The sequence below is a fragment of the Canis lupus genome, chromosome 11 (assembly GCF_048164855.1).
Source record: "Canis lupus baileyi chromosome 11, mCanLup2.hap1, whole genome shotgun sequence".
NCBI lineage: Eukaryota > Metazoa > Chordata > Mammalia > Carnivora > Canidae > Canis > Canis lupus.
Window position 1 is genome coordinate 53,215,288 of NC_132848.1, and position 18,033 is coordinate 53,233,320.

Genomic DNA, 18,033 nt, shown 5'->3' on the forward strand with positions numbered 1-18,033 from the left:
TAAAAAGCTTCATATAAATCAGGTGCTTGAAACTCACAAATTCTAAGTTACCTGACCCAGGCAAAGCAAATACAGAGTGGTAGGGCATAAATAGCTGTACTGAATTTATACATACAAATAAATAAACAGCCAATTTAAAATCTAATATGCTTTTTAAATCATTAAATAACCTAGCCATCTGGTTAAGTCAGGACCTACCTGCAGAATAGAAAGGCTATAGATAAGATAGAGTTGTGGCAATAGATAACTTTTTCTTAAGACTCCACATTATCTATGCTTAGATTTACCCTCAGCCCTAGTCAAGGTGTGCTCCTAGATGCTCACGCTTTCCGGGGGGAGGAAGGGAATTATTGTAGGTCGAGAGATGGTGATTTTCTCCCTGGAGGGGAAAAGGAGCCTGGGCAGTATTGGGGTGCTGACTTTACTTAACAGCCGTTCTCCACCTAAGCTGCCTAATAGAATCAGAGTCTCTGGAGTGAGACTCAGGTGCCAAATGTTGATTACACTCTCCAGGTGACTTCACGGTGCAGCCAAAGCTGAGAATCTTTGTCTTGGGACGGTGACCCTCAGAATCATCTGGAAGGGCATGTTAAAATTCCAGAACCCTGGGCCCCATCGTAGGAGGGTAGGGTAGGTCTGGGGTGGGGCCCAATAGTTTGCATTCCTAACGGGTTCCCAGATGATGCGGATGTTGCCGTCCTACACTTTGAGAATCAATCTTAGAAGAGTTGGGCTCTTGAATCTGTACCGGAGTCCGGCTGTGCGTGGGGCGCAGGCCGAGGGGTGAACATCGGTGCAAGGAGAGGGCGGAGGCCCCTGGTCTCCCCACTTCCCTGGCCCGACCCCCTTCCGAGCCGCAGGTGAACAGGGGGCCACCACTGCATCGCGTCTCCCCTGTTAGTCTTTATTTTACAGACTGAGAAACAAAGGATTTTTCAGGGGTCAGTGGACCGGCCCAAAACCGTTTAGATCGCACTTGACTGCAGTGTAGCCAGCTTTTTTTTTAAACAACAACAACAACAAACTATTTATTTATTTCCGAGAGCCACAGGCGGAGGGAGAAGCAGGCTCCCCGCAGGGTACTGGATTCCAGCGCCCCGGGATCCCCGCCTGAGCTCAGCGGACGCCCAGCCCCGAACCACAGGTGCCCCCGGCGGGCTTCTGCGCTCCCGCAGACCTACCCGCCCACTAGCCCCTCCCTCCTCCCCGGCCCCGCCCCCAGCGTCCTGCGTAAGCACGCAGGCAACGTGCACGGCGGTCTTCAAAGCGGACGGCGAGGGCGGCGAGGGCGCCTCGGGGCGGCCCCGCGTGCTGCGCAGGCGCGAGGGGGCAGGCGGCAGAGCGGCCATCATGGCCTTCGTCAACCCTGTGGTAAGGAGGGCCAAGCTGGACTCTAGGCCTGGGCTCTGTGTAGAGGGAGAGCCGGGCCCGGGGGCACGGCAGCCCCGCGCTGTACGCCGCTGTACCCCTCGGGGCCCCTCACGGACGTTCAGGGAGCCCTCTCCCCGAGCGGCCCCGCTGTCGCCATCCGCCGTGGAGGAAGCGGAAGGGGACCAGTAGCTCCGCCGGAAGTGGGGCCTGGGCGCCCTGGGGGCACGGAGCCGCCGCGGCCCCCCGGCCTCCCCGCGCAGGCGCCTGCGGGGTTAGAGCTGGGCCCACGCCCACTCCCCGCCTTCCTGTGCGTTCAGGAAATCCCCGAGTTCACTTGTAGCCTAATTTGTAATCCCTAATGTTGGTATATGGCCATTGTTGAGTTGGGTTGAAATAACCAGTAATCTGGTATTTCGTGTTACCCCACGCATATTTTTCCCCCCTGTTTCCCCATCCTGACGCCTTAGGTGAGCGATGGGAATGAAAGGCAAACCTCGTACTTACCTCCTTACCCCTAAGGGGCCCCGCTACCTCCCGCTGAGGACTGACGGGCCGAGTGGCACCTGGGAAATGCCCTATCAATGTTCAGAAGCCGAATTCAAGAGAAACAACCAGGATCCGCATTTGTTTTCAGCTCACCTGAGCGAACTTCACATTTGGTGAAAGGCAGCGAGGTTGGACCGGAGCTGTCAGGTTACGGGCTCCGTGTGCACGTAGACGGCAGCATAAAAGGGTCCAGTTTTCAGAGACGTGTTACTATTTCCGTGTGTATCCGTCGTTTTTTTTTTTTTTTTTTTTTTTTAACGTTAATGTGTTTTAAGATCTGTAAAATACTCGGGCTTGACCATAAGCTTACCGTGTGTTCACCACCGTTTTATGTGATGGTGAGCTCTGAGCAGGGTGTGTGTGTGTTTTCTTTTAAATAGAGAAGAGATTAAGATGGATCTCCTGGACTGCACGTAGTTTTGGTTAACAGTAAAGGCAGAGAACATAAAGCCTTTGACTTTAGTTCCAGAAGAGAAAGTATGTTCAGTACCTGTTTTGCTTTTTTTTGAAAAGGTGTGTTGTGATGGGTTATTTTTTTGACATCTGTTCTTATACTCTTGAGGGTGGAGCTTTTTCCCCCTTTTTAAAGATTTTACTTATTTATTCACGATGGACAGACACAGAGAGAGACAGAGGGAGAAGCAGGCTCCATGCACGGAGCGGAGCCCGACGTGGGGCTCGATCCCGGGTCTCCAGGATCACGGCCTGGGCTGAAGGTGGTGCTAAACCGCTGAGCCACCCGGGGACTCCCCTTGGGTGTGGATCTTAAGGAAGTTTTTAGCCTTAGTAGTAATTTCCTCTCGTTGTAAATGGGTTCAAACTGGGAGGAACACTGAAGTATCAATTCCGTATGCCTTGATTAGGGTAAACAGTTCTCAAACTAATCGAGGGCACTTAATGGAAATGCCTGTGAATAACCTGTGACTGATTGGCCTATTCATAAGCTTAGAGGGATTAGTTTTAAACCTGACTACTCTTGTTGTGAGCAGGAGTATTCAGAGTATTTACTGGTCCTAGTGGCCTGGCTAGTTTCTACCCGGAATCCGTTTTGGTGCAAGATGCCCTTTTGTTTGACAGTGGTTCAGGATTTTTTTTTTTTTGGACTACGTGTATTTTGACAGTGGGATAGGCTTTGGTTACTCTATTGTAAGTACTTTCCCAGTCTTAATTGGCTTGCAATTTATTTGCATATGTGGAAGTAGTATAGTCAACTCTAAAAAAAAAAAAAAAAAAAAAAAAAAAACCCAAAAAAACCCAAAAACAAAACACCAAAAAAACTCCTTTGGCCTCTTTGAGGAAAAAAATAAATCGAAGACAAAGTTCATTTCCACCTGCCTTAAATGAATTTCCATTTTTAAAAGGAGGGAGAAGGTTAAATTCTGGCAGAAAAATCAAGTTACATAATTGTAACCTAACATCTTGATGAATTATCTCACATTTATTTGATTGTAGTAAGTCAGCCTTATAGATAGCCTGAGACTGTAGGTCAGAAGCTAACATACAATTTATGGACAGTTAAGACTATACTGGGAGTAGAATGCACTTAGTAAAAATCCTCATGGTGATTTTTCTTTAAACCATATGAAAGTGTGCACTGCATGTCTTTTAAGGCTGAATGCATTGAACTTGAGAGTTTAAAATGTTAACAATTGCTTTTTTTGTAGCCTAAACTCTACAGATCTGTAATTGAAGATGTAATTGAAGGAGTGCGGGATCTATTTGCTGAAGAAGGTATAGAAGAACAAGTTTTAAAAGACTTGAAGCAGGTTTGTAGCCATGACAAGTTGCCCTTTTTGTTTTTTCTTCTTTAAAAACTGATAAATTCAAAAGTCCCGGGCCAGATGGCTTCCCTGGGGAATTTATTCAAACGTTTAAAGAAGAAACAAAAACAAACAAAAAAAAAACCTGATAAATTATAGTTTTAGCTTCTTAATTATAGTTTAGTGCTTACCCATTAGTTGTGCCATCAGCAGACATTTTTAAAAAGTTAAAAAAAGACATAAGTATCCTATTCTTTTTTTTTTTTTTTTTTTTTTTACAGTGAGTATTTTTTTCTCCACAGCTCTGGGAAACAAAGGTTTTGCAGTCTAAAGCAACAGAAGACTTCTTCAGAAATAGCGTCCATTCACCTGTGTTCACCCTTCAGTTGCCAAACAGCTTGCACCAAACATTGCAGTCATCAACAGGTTGGATACAGCTAGTAAATTAGTACTATTTGGATCTTCAGAACAAATTCTCATTTGGTGGTGGTTTTTGTATTAGGGTAATGTTCTTAAGGTGAGAGGGCTTGGACCTTAAAACCATTACTATTAAATGAACACCAAGTAAACCATCATCCTGTAATTATTGGCAACAAAATAAATTAATTCAAGCTAGCTTTTTAAAATACTGAAGTCCTTAGAGGTGACTAAGTGTTATTTTAGAGGAACAAGTTACATAGCTTGTGGGCTCTTGGGAGTACCCGCTGATTATTTCAGAGAATTTGGGTTGAGTCCAGGGAAAAAGCTAAGAAAAGATAAATGATACTGTGATATCTTTCTAGCCATTATTTCTTCTTTTCTGATTCTTTTTATCTTTTTTTTTTAAATTTTTACTTATTTATGATAGTCACAGAGAGAGAGAGAGAGAGCCAGCGACATAGGTAGAGGGAGAAGCAGGCTCCATGCACCGGGAGCCCGATGTGGGATTCAATCCTGTGTCTCCAGGATCGCGCCCTGGGCCAAAGGCAGGCGCCAAACCGCTGTGCCACCCAGGGATCCCTTCTTTTCTGATTCTTAAAAATTTTTATGCTCTTCTTATGTGTGTGTGTGTGTATACACACACACACACACACACACACACACACACACACGTAGGTTTTATTTGGTTTAGCTGAATTAGATTAATGTCTGCCAGAAGTGAGGGTAGATTTTGGATTAGATTGTCAGTAATAACTAGGTTGTTCGTTGTACACTTGGGAAAATTCACCTTGGTGCATGTCCTTTTCCTTTGAAGAGAAAATAGTAAGAAGAGTAGCTTCTTATTTATTACAAAATAAGAGAATTTAAGTGTGGCAGCAGTTAAACTTATAAAATAAGTTAACAACGAATATTGAATTATCAGACATAACTTTCATCTAATGCAATGCTTATAAAGTGTAACTTTGCTTTATTAGAATTAGCCATAGAAATTTTAATTACTAAGTTGACACGTTGACATTTTACATTAGTTTCTAGGATTTTGGCTTTGCATTCATTTTTAACTGTTAAGTATTTTATTAGGTCGTCTTGTTTATTTCTCATTTTGAATAACATTCTTTTTTTCTTTATTGAAGAACTTTTAAAGATTTTTTTTTTTTAAACCTAGGAATGATTTGGAGGGTAGCCAACATAGATGAATAAAAGACTAGACTGTTTTTTATCAAAAGCTTCTTCTCAGGTTCTTTGTCATTCAAAATTGCAATACTTGATTTTGCCGCAAGATGGTAATATTACCAGTGATTTAAATCACAAAATAGTCTTGCAACTAATGTCTAGCTGGCTTTCACTCTACACCGTTTTCTTTCTTTCTTTTCTTTTCTTTTCTTTTCTTTTCTTTTCTTTTCTTTTCTTTTCTTTTCTTTTCTTTTCTTTTCTTTTCTTTTCTTTCTTTTCTTTTTTTTTTTCCACACCGTATTCTTATTCTCTTTCTTGGAAGTTAGAATAATAGAAATAATTACATTTAAACAAGACAATTTTTATTCTCTTCTACATCGTTTATAATGAAAAGGTTTAGGAGGAAGTATATGTATCCTTTAAAAATGCAATACAGGTCTTGTTTTTATCCCTTTTCATTTCTAGATTCCCTACAATAAGATTCTTGAAGTAAATAGCCTCATAAAATTGAAGTACTTCTTAATTATAGCTTCTCATTGTAGGCTTTTAAAAGCCTGATTAAAATAACCTAAACTAACTTACTTCTACAACCTTTTTATCTCTTGATAACAAGTTCAAATTAAATCTACAATGGAGTAAGTCATTTGCCTTTGTTCCATCTTTAAAGCTTTTCGCCCTATCATATATTCTTTGACTGTATTATCCATTTGCTTAACAATTTCCTGTATCTTCAGTTGTCAACTTTTTTTCGGTCTCAGGACCCCTTTACACTCTTAAAAATTGAGGACCTAGAAGAGCTTTCTTTTATGTGCTTTGCAAGTATCTGTTTACAATGTTAGAAATTCAAGCTGAGAAATTTAAAAAATGTTGGTTTATAAATTTAAAAAATTGATTATATGTTAACATAGTAACAAATTTGTTAAAAATAACTTTTCTAGAACAAAAAAATACTTGAGTGGCATTTACTTTACTTTTCTGCAAATCTCTTAATGTCTGGCTTAATACAAGGCAGCTGGATTCTCATATCTTTTTAAATTCAATCTGCTGTAACATGGTTTTGGCAAAAGTATATAAAGAAAATCTAGCCTCCCACAGATGTTTAATTGGAAAAGAGTATTTTAATAGCAATTTCAGATAACTTGATACTACACTAAAACTCAACAAGTGGTAGTTTCTGAGACCTTAGCTACAAGGTGGAATCTGAAACTATATCAGTGGACTTTGTGTAATGTTAAAGTTCACTGTTGTGTCTTGCATTTTGACTACTTAATCTGTGTGTAAGTTTGTAACATGTTACTGGAAAAATATTGTTTCACTGAGTTACACATTTGACATATTATTCATTATACAAGATTAAAAAATCCTATTAATACCACCACACATTTCATAGAATGGTATTGGAAAGCTATCAAGCTCATGTGGTGGACATAAAATTTAGAAACTAAGATTTTTAGCTGAAAGCTTGAATTTTATCATTGCCAAACAAATACTGTCAGTTTGTTTTCCTCAAAGTGATGGGGACACTTGGTTCATTTTCAAAAAAATGACTGCAGGCAGGGTGCCTGGGTGGCTCAGTGGATGAAGCATCTGCCTTTGGCTCAGGTCACAATCTCAGGTTCCTAGGGTTGAGCCCTCAGTTGTGGGGAGTGTGCTGCTGCTGCTTTTCCCTTTTCCTCTGCCCCCCTGCTCAGTGGGGAGTCTGCAGCTGCTTCTCCCTTTCCCTCTGCCCTCCTCCCCACACTTGTGAGTACTCTCTCACAAATAAAATCTTAAGACAGAATGACTGCCAAATATCCATGTCTGAATAACCATAGTTTGTGTCACTTACTCTTTCAAGTAAAAATAGTGTTGCTTAGAAAAGGCTAGATCAGCTCTCAACTTAAAAAAGAACATCAGTGCTTTCCGTGTACTTCCTGGTAAATCTGTATGCTACAGAAATGCTTTGTGTTCTGCCCATTTCATCCCACAGAATATTAAAGTATTCTTGAAGGTTGAAATTTCATAAAAATAATTCTTTATGGTTACATCCAGGAACAACTTTAGTGAGACAGTTTTATTGTTGCTGTTGTTTTTTCTTTTTTATTGTAAGTGGCAGTGGAGAAACAAATACAGTGGCTACTAGTCAGGTTTGGTACTACTGCCTTAATTCATGCTAAAATGGCTTCACTTTTTAAAAAAAATTTTTCTTTTATGTGAGTTCCACACCTAACATGGAGCCCAATGTAAGGCTTGAACTCATTACCCAGAGATCAGAACCTGAGCTGAGATCAAGAGACAGGTGCTTGGGATGCCTGGGTAGCTCGGTTGGTTGAGCCTCTGACTGCCCCTCCCCCCTGCTTGTGCATGCATGTACTCTAAAATTAAATAAATAAATAAAATCTTAAAAAAAAAAAAAGTTGGACACTTAACTGACTGAGCCATCCAGGTTAGCAATGCTTTGTGCTATGGGCGCAAATGTCAAAAAAAGAACCAAAAAATTTAGTGAAAAATGAAAAAAAAAATTATTGTCTTGGTATTATAAAAATAGTTTGACCTTGTAGATACTACAAGGTCTCGTGGACCCTTCTGGGTTTGCACAGTACAATTTGAGAACTGCTGTTCCATTCTTAGGGTGATTATGTACATTTTATAATCCACTTTAAAAAAAATAATTGTTTTTGAACTTCAGATTCACAACAAATTTAAGAGAAAGGACAGATTTTTCCTATACCTCTTGCCTCCATTTATGCATAGTCTCTTCAGTTACCAACATCCCCCATCAGAGGGGTACGTTTGTTGTGATTAATGAACCTACATTGACACATCATAAACACCCAAAGTCCATAGTGTTTACATTATCACTCTTGGTGTTATTTTAAGTGTTTATGCAAATTTATAATGTTATGTATCTATCATTATAGTTTCATATAGAGTATTTTCATTGTCTTAGGAGTGTTCTGTGTTCCTCCTATTCATCCTTTCCTTCCACACCAACTCAGGGCAACCATTGATACTTTTATTGTCTCCATAGTTTTGCCTTTTCAAGAATGTCATGTAGTTGGAATCATGTAGTATATAGCCTTTTAAAAGTGGTTTATTTCACCTAGTAACATGATGTTAGAATTCCTTCCTATCTTTTCGTGGGGTGATAGCTCATTTCTTAGTTCATAATATTCCATTGTCTGGATGTGCCCCAGTTTATTTAATTGTTCACCCACAGAAACACATCTTGGATGATGCCAAGTTTTGGCAATTAGGAATAAAGCGACTCTGTTGAAGTATATGTATGGATATACGTTTTCAACTCCTTTGGGTAAATACTAAGGAGAGTGACTGCTGCATTGTGTGCTTAGTTTTGTAAGGAACCACCAAATTGTCTTTCAAAGTGATTATACCATTTTACATTCCCATCAGCAATGAGCAAGAGTTCCTGTTGTTCCACATTCTTGCCAACATTTCGTGTTCTCAGTGTTCTGGATTTTGTCTATTCTAATAGGGATGTAATGGTATCCCATTGTTTTAATTTGCATTTCCTTGATGACTTATGATATGAAGCAGCATCTATACTTATTTGCCATCTATCTTCTTTGATGAAGTGTCTTTTTAGGTCTTTGGGCTGTTATGATTGAGTTTTAAGAGTTCTTTATGTATTTTGGATAACAGCCCATTATCAGATATGTCTTTTGCAAACATTTTTTTTTCCAACCTGTGGCTTTTCTTATTATCCTATGTCTTTTTCAGAAGTTTTAAATTTTAATAAAGCCCAGCTTATCAGTTATTTCTTTTATGGATTGTGCCTTTGGTGTCATATTTAAAAAGCCATTGTATGCTCATGGTCATCTAGATTTTCTATCTTCTAGGAATTCTGTAGTTTTGCATTTTACATTTAGGTCTGATCTATTTTCAGTCCTTTTTTTGGTGAAGGATGTAAAGTCTATGTCTAGTTTCACTTTTTTTTTTTTTTTGGCATTGCATAGCCAGTTGTTAAAGCGCTATTTGCTGAAGAGATTATCTTTGTGCCATTGTATTGTGTTGGCTTCTTTGTTAAAGATCAGTTGACTATATTATGTGGGTCAGTTTCTTGGCTTTCTCTTCTGTTCCATTGATACATTTGTCTGTTCTTTCACCAGCTAACACTATATTGGTTACTGGAGCTTTCTAGTAAGTCTTGGAGTGGGGTAGTGGCAGTCCTCCAACTTTGTTTTCCTCCTTGAATATCATATTGGCTGTTCTGGGTCTTTTGCCTGTAATCTACTTTTGAGAGAGAAATGGGATTCCATTAATAATAACCTTGGGATAATAGGTGTAAACTAGGACTATCCTGAGGTAAACTGGAACATGGAGTTACTTTGTCTATGATTGTCCTATTCTAGCAGTTAAAATCAGTTTGTGCTATTTGGTTTTCATGTCATACGTTTTTTGTTTTTTTTTTTTTTTTTGACAAAACTATTATCAATCATTGTGGGAGGAAGAAAGGAAAGAATAGGAATTTTGAGAGGTTTGTGATAGCTTTCATCTTTGTGTGTTCAAACTCCTTCAGGTACAAACTATATGTCCAATTGTTCTTGAATTACTTGGTGAAAATTTCAGCAATGCTGTTCTTTTTTTTTTTTTTTTTTTAAAGATTTAATTTATTTATTCATGAGAGGCACACAGAGAGAGAGAGAGAGAGAGAGAGAGAGAGAGAGGCAGAGACACAGGCAGAGGGAGAAGCAGGCTCCATGCAGGGAGCCCGATGTGGAACTCGATCCCGGGACTCCAGGATCAGGCCCTGGGCTGAAGGTGGCGCTAAACCACTGAGCCACCCGGGCTGCCCAGTGCTGTTGGTTCTTGATGTGACTTGAGGTAGAATATTCAGTTTGGTTGTTAGAGATATGCATATGCTCGTGAGTAGTCAAAAAGAAGAATATTGACCAGTCTTTGCACCTCTTGAGTCATGTGACTTAGGTATTAAGATTTGGAATGGTTTAAAGCAGGACCAAGAATTGTGAAGTTATTAATTATCTTGATGTATCAAATACTTCTTGGGGGTATAGGAAAAAAATAGATTTGTAAATGTTATTATGTAATATTACCATTTTCTTAATTTATATTTATTAAATTACATTTGTGAGAGTGATTTCTTTCTATATTGTAAAGCCTATTTGTAAAATTTAATATTTCTTGAATATATACATGAGGACAAAAATTCTAACACTTTCAGTTTAAAGACACACATTGAGTTAAAACTTAATTGGTTATTGAAACCATCTTAATATTTTAAAAAGCATGTTTCAGGCACATATAATGGCATATGTAATTTGTGAAAGTATGTAAATGGTGCAGTTAGTATCAATTAACTAGGAGCTACATGAAACTTCACTATAAAACTCTTCAGTGCTTTTATTGTGATGACTATAAAGAAACTCTTAAACTTTCTTATAGCTCTGTTTGATTTATATAAGATTAGAGAATTATCCTTTAGGATTTATTGCAAGGTATTTAAAAGAGGGGGATTGTTGCTATTTTTCCTCAAGAAATTCATTTAATTGCTTCAGACAGTGTGTTAACAGATTTTTGTTTCCTCTCAGGCTATGGCTTCAGCTCTACCAGCTTAAGCCTCGCTCACTTCAGCTAATTAAGACTAATACCATTGTGTTCCTGCCACACCAATTCTTTCTAATTTAGCCTTTCTAAAAGAATGCCTGTTAATAAGCAAAGCCATAGATGAACAGAGGATAAAAATAATTTTCTGCTTCATTAATCATCAATCTAGCTTTGCTTCTGTTGTTTTAATGTGGGAAGAATGGTTAGTTAAAAAAATATATATTTGTTCTTCTGAGTGACTTGTTGTTTATGATGGAGCCATTCTATTGTCAGTAGCAGATCTTTGGGACAATTTACTTTAATGTGGTATGTGAAAAAAGACCATAATAACCATTACATTTAATACATATGTGCTGCATAAACATGCTAAGACATTCTCATTTTTATAGAAGAAAAGGCAAAATGATACTGTAACAGTCAAATTCAGCTATTTAAAATGACCCATGAGGTAAAGTTTAAGTTACGTTGATCAACTGAGGTCTTTCTACTAGAGTTACTATTTGTTCCTTATTCTCACTTTACAATCATTATTAGGTCAACATTTTATCTGTAGCATAGGTAGTATAGAAAATTGGTAGATAATAAAAATTATGTGAGATTGCAACTTTAATGGAAGTTGGGGTGATCTTAAGATGTTGTTCTCTTATATATTTCTTAGTAGTCATAGTTGTTTCATACAAAGACTTGTGGAGAGATGTTCTTACTCATTTATTCCTAAAATTATGTAGCTGTGGAGGCTTAGTTGGCTAAAGTATTATGAATAATTTTTCATGCAATGAATAAATTGGAAATTCTTTCAGACCTCTAAAATTTAGAACGGTTTATCTTGGGTTACATATTTTTGCTCAATAATAGAGTCTTTTGGAAATGTGCTACTTGAGTAAATACTGCTTTTTTTCTTCTATGAAAAGTTGCAGTGAAGATTTAGTGCAACATTGACTTAATAATAAAAACCTCTCTGGTGTACTTACTTACAATGAAATACTTTATTTTGGTACTTAAAATAGGTTAGTTGTAAAGTCTCTAAAGTTTTTGGGAAAAAATAAAATTAAATTCACTTAGCTTGCTTGCGATTAGGAAGTTTACAATTCACCATGGTCAGACATGTAATGAAAAATGCTTTTTTTAAAAAATAAGCTATTCTTAGCAGTTTTGTTAAACTGGTAAATTGTAATGAATGTATAATGTTTATTTTCTGTATTATTTTCTATTTCTATGTTTTCTGTACAGCATCATTAGTTATTCCTGCTGGTAGACCTCTTCCCAGTTTTACTACAGCAGAACTGGTATGTAGCCTATTTAGGATGTATTTTAAAATAGATGCCTCCCTTTCAGTGATTGGTAGCAGAAGGCCAAGCTTAGATGTAATTCATAATCCCCCAGTTGAGTGAGAAAAGATGTAGAAAGGGCTGGGGAGACAGGAATAACGTCTATAACATACGTGTTGCAAAAATTCACGAGTTTTGGAATTGACCTTTTCTTTACCAGCTTCCTGCTTCCAGAACAGTTGTTAGCATCTGCCAGTAGTTACACAAGGCTAGGAAGTTTCTGAAGTTAAATACTATGGAGTTTTAACACATGGTATGTTGTATATCAGATAGATCCTAAATGGATGATGTTGATATTTTCTGATTTTTTCCCCCCACCTTGAGACACATAATAGTTCTTCTTTTTATTTAAGTTTGCTCATTTTTAAAATCTTTGTAGAGATTTAGAGTATATGTTTCTCCCAGAAGATTTGGGGCAGAAAATAAAATTATAACTTGTATATAGAAAATTGAGTAGTTTTTAGGCAGGTTAAAATAGCACTTTTTCTCTTTTACTTTTCTTTCTTTTTTTTTTTTTTTTTTTTTAAAGATTTATTTATTTATTCATTCAGAGAGAGGCAGAGACACAGGCAGAGGGAGAAGTAGGCTCCATGCAGGAAGCCTGACGTGGGACTCGATCCTGGATCTCCAGGATGACACCCCGGGCTGCAGGCGGCGCTAAACCACTGCACCACCGGGGCTGCCCCTCTTTTACTTTTCTTTAATGGCATATGGTCCACTGTTTTTCATCTTCTTTAAGACCACTTTCTGGGGCAAAAGGTTTGGTAGGCTATTAATTCCCGTTTCATTAAAAACAAAACCACACCCTTTACCAGGATTTTTGGAAAGAATCTGATAGGAGATTTTGCTGCTTTTGATAGGAGACCACTGAAAAAGATCTCTGCCTTTGAAATTCGTGGAACTGCTTTTTCTCCTGATTAAGGAAATAATATACTTCTAATTAGTAAAGACAAATTTATAAAGTAAAAAGTGAAGGAGCCCTGTAGTATTGTACCCCAAAGATAACTGTTATAACTGTTCGATGTGTATCTATCTAGCATTCTTTCATGAAAGTTACATTAATTTTTTGGGTAAAAGTAGGCTCATTCTCTGTACTGGTTCTATAATACTTTTTTAACTTAGTAATATAGATAAATCCTTTTCACTGCCAGTTAAATATTGATTAACCTTAGTGGCTGTATCACAGTTTCATTAACTGATCTTTTATTAATGGACATTTAAATTATTTTTAATTTTTCTTCTGATATAACACTCCTTTGATTATACTTGTAGATATATTTTTCTGTATTTGTATGATACTCAGGTAATGAGGATAAATTTCTAGAAGTTGAATTTCTGGGTCTAAGATTATGCATGTTTTCTTTTCTCTCTCTGTTTTTTTTTAAAGATTTCATTTATTTATTCATGAGAGACATAGAGAGGCAGAGACACAGGCAGAGGGAGACACAGGCTCCATGCAGGGAGCCCGATGCAGGACTCGATCCCAGGTCTCTAGGATCACGCCCTGGGCCGAAGACGGTGCTAAACTGCTGAGCCACTGAGGCTGCCCAATGCATGTTTTCAATTATGTTATATACTGCAAAATTGCCCTCCAAAAGTATGGTAACATACATACTTATATGTATGTGGTTGTGGTTTGAGAAAACTGATTTTTATCGTGTTCTTACCAACACTAGGTATTGCTAATCAATTTTATGAATTTTTGCAGGTCTGGTAGGCAGAAGCTTTTTTGTCTTTTGATTTAGCATTTTAAAAAAATGGAAAACTCTGAGGTTTAATTATTCTGAAATAAAAATTGCACACTATTGTATTATCTAATTCAAAGTACCATTAGTGATCAGCCTCCAGACTAGCGGACCTCTATAAGCAGCTGTTCTTGTATCTGACATTTTTGAGAATCGTGGACTCAGACAAAGCTATGTAGTGGGCAAGTTATATGAGTCAGTGCTCATACCCTTTACTAAGACTTTACTGGTTTCATTGCTAACAGCTGTAGAACAGAATTCTTTTTATCTTTAATGAGATGATGATCTAAATTAAATATGGAAAAGCTGTGTTACTCAAAGAACTTAGCCCCAGTGTTAAATATTGTCCAACCATTTTCCTGTGGTCTGAATCAGATTTTTTTTTTTCTCATGAGAGGAGGAAAAAATAAGGAAAGCCCTTTTCTAACTTTCTGATTAAATTTCTCATATCTAGGGTACCTCAAGCTCTAGTGCAAGCTTCACTCTTTCTGGATATCCTATTCATGTGCCAGCAGGTGTGACACTGCAGACTGCATCTGGTAAGAGTATAGGCCCCAAATAATTTTTTTTTTTTTTAACATTGGTACTGACTGCTGGGTGTTAATTCTCATGATTTTTAATAAACTTTTATATCAGAAGTTATTGAAGTTACAGGAACTTTTAATAGAACTTATTTTAAAAACAATAATGTATGGTGGTTATTATTGTTGTGGAGGCAACCTACCATAGAAGATAACATACTAGGTCTGTCCTGTAACTTACTCCCATTTCTCTTTCCCAAATTGTATAAGTTGCTCTATGTATGTTAATTCAAATCAGTGATCTAAATTTTGACAAACACAAAATAACATATCTGTGTCCCTGCTAGTTCTGAACAAGAAAAACTAAAGACTATGTTGATCAACCTTTTTCTCCTTTCTTAATAGAGATTGCATAATAGAAAGAATATCCAAAAAGTTTGGAGATGAACCAATTCTGCTTTTCAGAGTACTATTTGAAAGAGATCATAACTATTTTTTAGGTTTTTGCAAAGTATAAAGCACCTAACTCAGTGCTTTAAAAAATAATTTTTTTCCTCCTTTATTTTAGTGTTATTTTAAAGGAGAAAAGGGGGAGATTTGATAACTTTTGAAATTACTAAACTCTTTTTGGATAGCATTATCTTATAGTAGTTACATGGTATCTTAGATTTTCTTTCTAAAGATTTTATTTATTTATTCATGAAAGACACAGAGAGGCAGAGACATTGGTAGAGGGAGAGACAGGCTCCCCACTGGGAGCCCGATATAAGACTCTGTCCCAGGACCCTAGGATCATTCCTTGAGCCAAAGGTAGACACTCAGCCCCTGAGCCACCCAGGCATCCCAGTATCTTAGATCTTAAATATCTGAAATACATTTTCCATTATTATGTTTGTTAAAATCCCAATTTGGGTTGGTAACATAGTAATTTATCAAACAATGGGATAGGTCCATGGAGTAAATATTGGTGGCCTGTATATATCTCAAAATTGCCATATAAGCAATAGTGAGAAATGGCTAGAGTTCAAGTGAGACTGCTTTGATTGTTAAAAATAGAGTAATACATATTTATTATAGAGAACACAGAAAACATGAAGAATAAAATAAGAACTCATAGAGATATCATTATTAACATATGGATGTATTTGTGGACAGCCTGTTGTGCCTGAAGGTTGGTTTCGTTTCTTTTCTTTTTTTCTTTTCTTTTCTTTCTTTTCTTCTTTCTTTTAAAGGAAATTAGGTTTCTATCTTACTTACGGTTTTATTTTCTCTTTATTGAGGTCACCTTTATAAAGTCAATGTACCAATTATGGTGACACAGACTTCTGGAAGAGCAAGTATTCTACATCCAATTCAGCAAGTATTTCAGCAGCTGGGGCAGCCTCCAATAATCCAGACCAGTGTTCCACAATTGAACCCATGTTCTCTCCACGCCACAACTGAAAAATCACAGAGAATAGAAACTGTGCTCCAGCAACCCACAATTCTTCATTCTGGGACAGTGGATAGGAAACATTTAGAAAATGCCACCAGTGATATACTTGCACCTCCTGCAAATGAGCGTGAAATCATGTCTGAAGCCTTGTTGAGTCAGCCGGAAAGCTCGCAGTATATCAGTCTTCCAGGTGTTGTGTTTCCTCCACAGGTCTCTCAGACAGATTCCCAAGTGGAGCCCGTGCTCAGTGTTTCAGGCAGCATGACTCAAAATCTGAATGGTAGGCCCTTCTCCACCAGCCAACAGGGGGCCCAGCACCGGCACATGTCTGATACTCAGCTTCATGTTCTTAAAAATAGGATGTTTGGATGTGATTCTATAAAGCAACAAAGAAATACAGAGGAGCCCAGCAACCTACCTGTCTCAGAGAAGGTAGCTCTCTGTTCAAGTTGATGGTATTAGGGGACAGACAGTGACTGGTGATTTGACATCCTGAGGTTTTTTTTTTTTTTTTCTTTTTTTTCTTTTTTTTTAAGCTGTAAGATACTCAGAAGTATAAATATTTTGTTTTTTCCTTTAGAAGATTATTTATTATTATTTTTAATATAACTATAAGTTCTTATAAATGCCCAGCATTTCTAACTTTTAATTTCAGTTAATGAGTTAGAATAGTCTTCAGAGAAAATGGGTTTGTTTTAAAGAATTCCATTTTACCTCTCCCTTACATTGTGAGAATATTTGTTTATATCTAAGTTTAAAAGACTCAGAAATCAATCCTAGTAATTAAGTGAAAATATCAAATTTTCCTAAGCTCCCATAAGAAATTTTCCCTTTTCTTGCCTAGTACTTAATTTCTCCCTGCTTGCTGAAATATGAGTTACTGTCTTTTGGAATTCAAACCACTAAAACATATCTTCCAATTAACTTTGCATATTGAAAATAGGTTCAGGGATCCCTGGGTGGCGCAGCGGTTTGGCGCCTGCCTTTGGCCCAGGGCGCGATCCTGGAGACCCGGGATCGAATCCCACGTCGGGCTCCCTGCATGGAGCCTGCTTCTCCCTCTGCCTATGTCTCTGCCTCTCTCTCTCTCTGTGTGACTGTCATGAATAAATAAATAAAATCTTTAAAAAAAAAAAAAAAAAAAAGAAAATAGGTTCAAATTATTAATTGCCAAGAAATTCATAGTGTAGGCAGACAGTTTCATGGCGAATTTCGGTTGGTAAAATAAAATCTTGTGTTCTTTTTCCTAATGTAAAATACGTCGCACAGCTAACTCCATGTATACAGTTTAGTCACATATGACAACTAACAAAAGGTCTGTGTGTCTAGCTAATGGTTAAATGAAGGGTAATGAGTGAAGGAAATGTCAGAAGCTGTTGGACCTGTTTGAGAAAATTTCTGATGTTTGATGAAGCCTTTTCAAAATCTTTTAGCAAGTCTTTTTTAGCAAGTTGAGTTTTGATATGGAGTATAGAGATTAAGAATTTTTTTGAAAAAAAAAGTTTTTTTTGAGTATTTTTCACTCTATTTTCCACATAATATAAAAAATTTAAGAAATGTAGACTAGACTCATAATTGTGAAACATTTGTTTTTAAGGTAAAAAAAATAACTGAATTTAAAATAAGCATGTGTTTTCATCACTTAAAACTTTTGGAGGTAATTTTTCTCCTGAACTCTGTATGAACTTTGTAGATACTTGGTATCAAGGACTTACTCTGCTGTTACTTATTAGATATTACCTTGTACTTTGTTCTGAAATGGGAAAATAGATTAGTTAAGGAAGATTAATCAAGAATTGTTTAGGAGATAGTGGTCGAGAGCTTAGTTTGGAAGCCACAACAGATTCAAATTCCAGATTCACCATTTACAAACAAGCTATGTAATGTTACTTTCTGAAATCCAGTTATAGTCTGTAAACTGGGCCTGAAACCAGCCTCAATTATCAGAGATGATTTGTATAGAGTTTTTAATAGCTTCTGGGATCAAAATAAGCTTTAGATTAATGCTATTATGCTTTGTAAGCATGTGATAAATCAGGTGACTTTTCATATAATTCTTCTGTTGGTTTTAAAATAGAGCTGTATTTAAAACACCCAAATCCAAGTAGAGTATCTACTTTATAAGGTGTTGTTTTTTTTTTTTTTTATCAATATACAGAAGAGACCTTT

General features: G+C 37.2%; 1 protein-coding gene across 2 annotated transcripts in view; it reads left to right on the plus strand.

Moving 5' to 3' along the window:
• Positions 1-1,238: 1,238 nt before the first annotated feature.
• GTF2A1L (general transcription factor IIA subunit 1 like) overlaps positions 1,239-18,033 on the plus strand; it is a 41,959-nt gene continuing 25,164 nt past the window's right edge. The window contains exons 1-6 of one of the 2 annotated variants that reach the window (XM_072768296.1): positions 1,239-1,371; positions 3,582-3,683; positions 3,980-4,103; positions 12,066-12,121; positions 14,363-14,447; positions 15,710-16,296. In XM_072768296.1, coding sequence (XP_072624397.1) covers positions 1,351-1,371; positions 3,582-3,683; positions 3,980-4,103; positions 12,066-12,121; positions 14,363-14,447; positions 15,710-16,296 — 975 coding nt within the window. In that variant the 5' untranslated portion in view covers positions 1,239-1,350. Of the gene's footprint in view, positions 1,372-1,937; positions 2,136-3,581; positions 3,684-3,979; positions 4,104-12,065; positions 12,122-14,362; positions 14,448-15,709; positions 16,297-18,033 lie in introns of those variants that run through there. The other variant, XM_072768295.1, reaches the window with a different exon arrangement.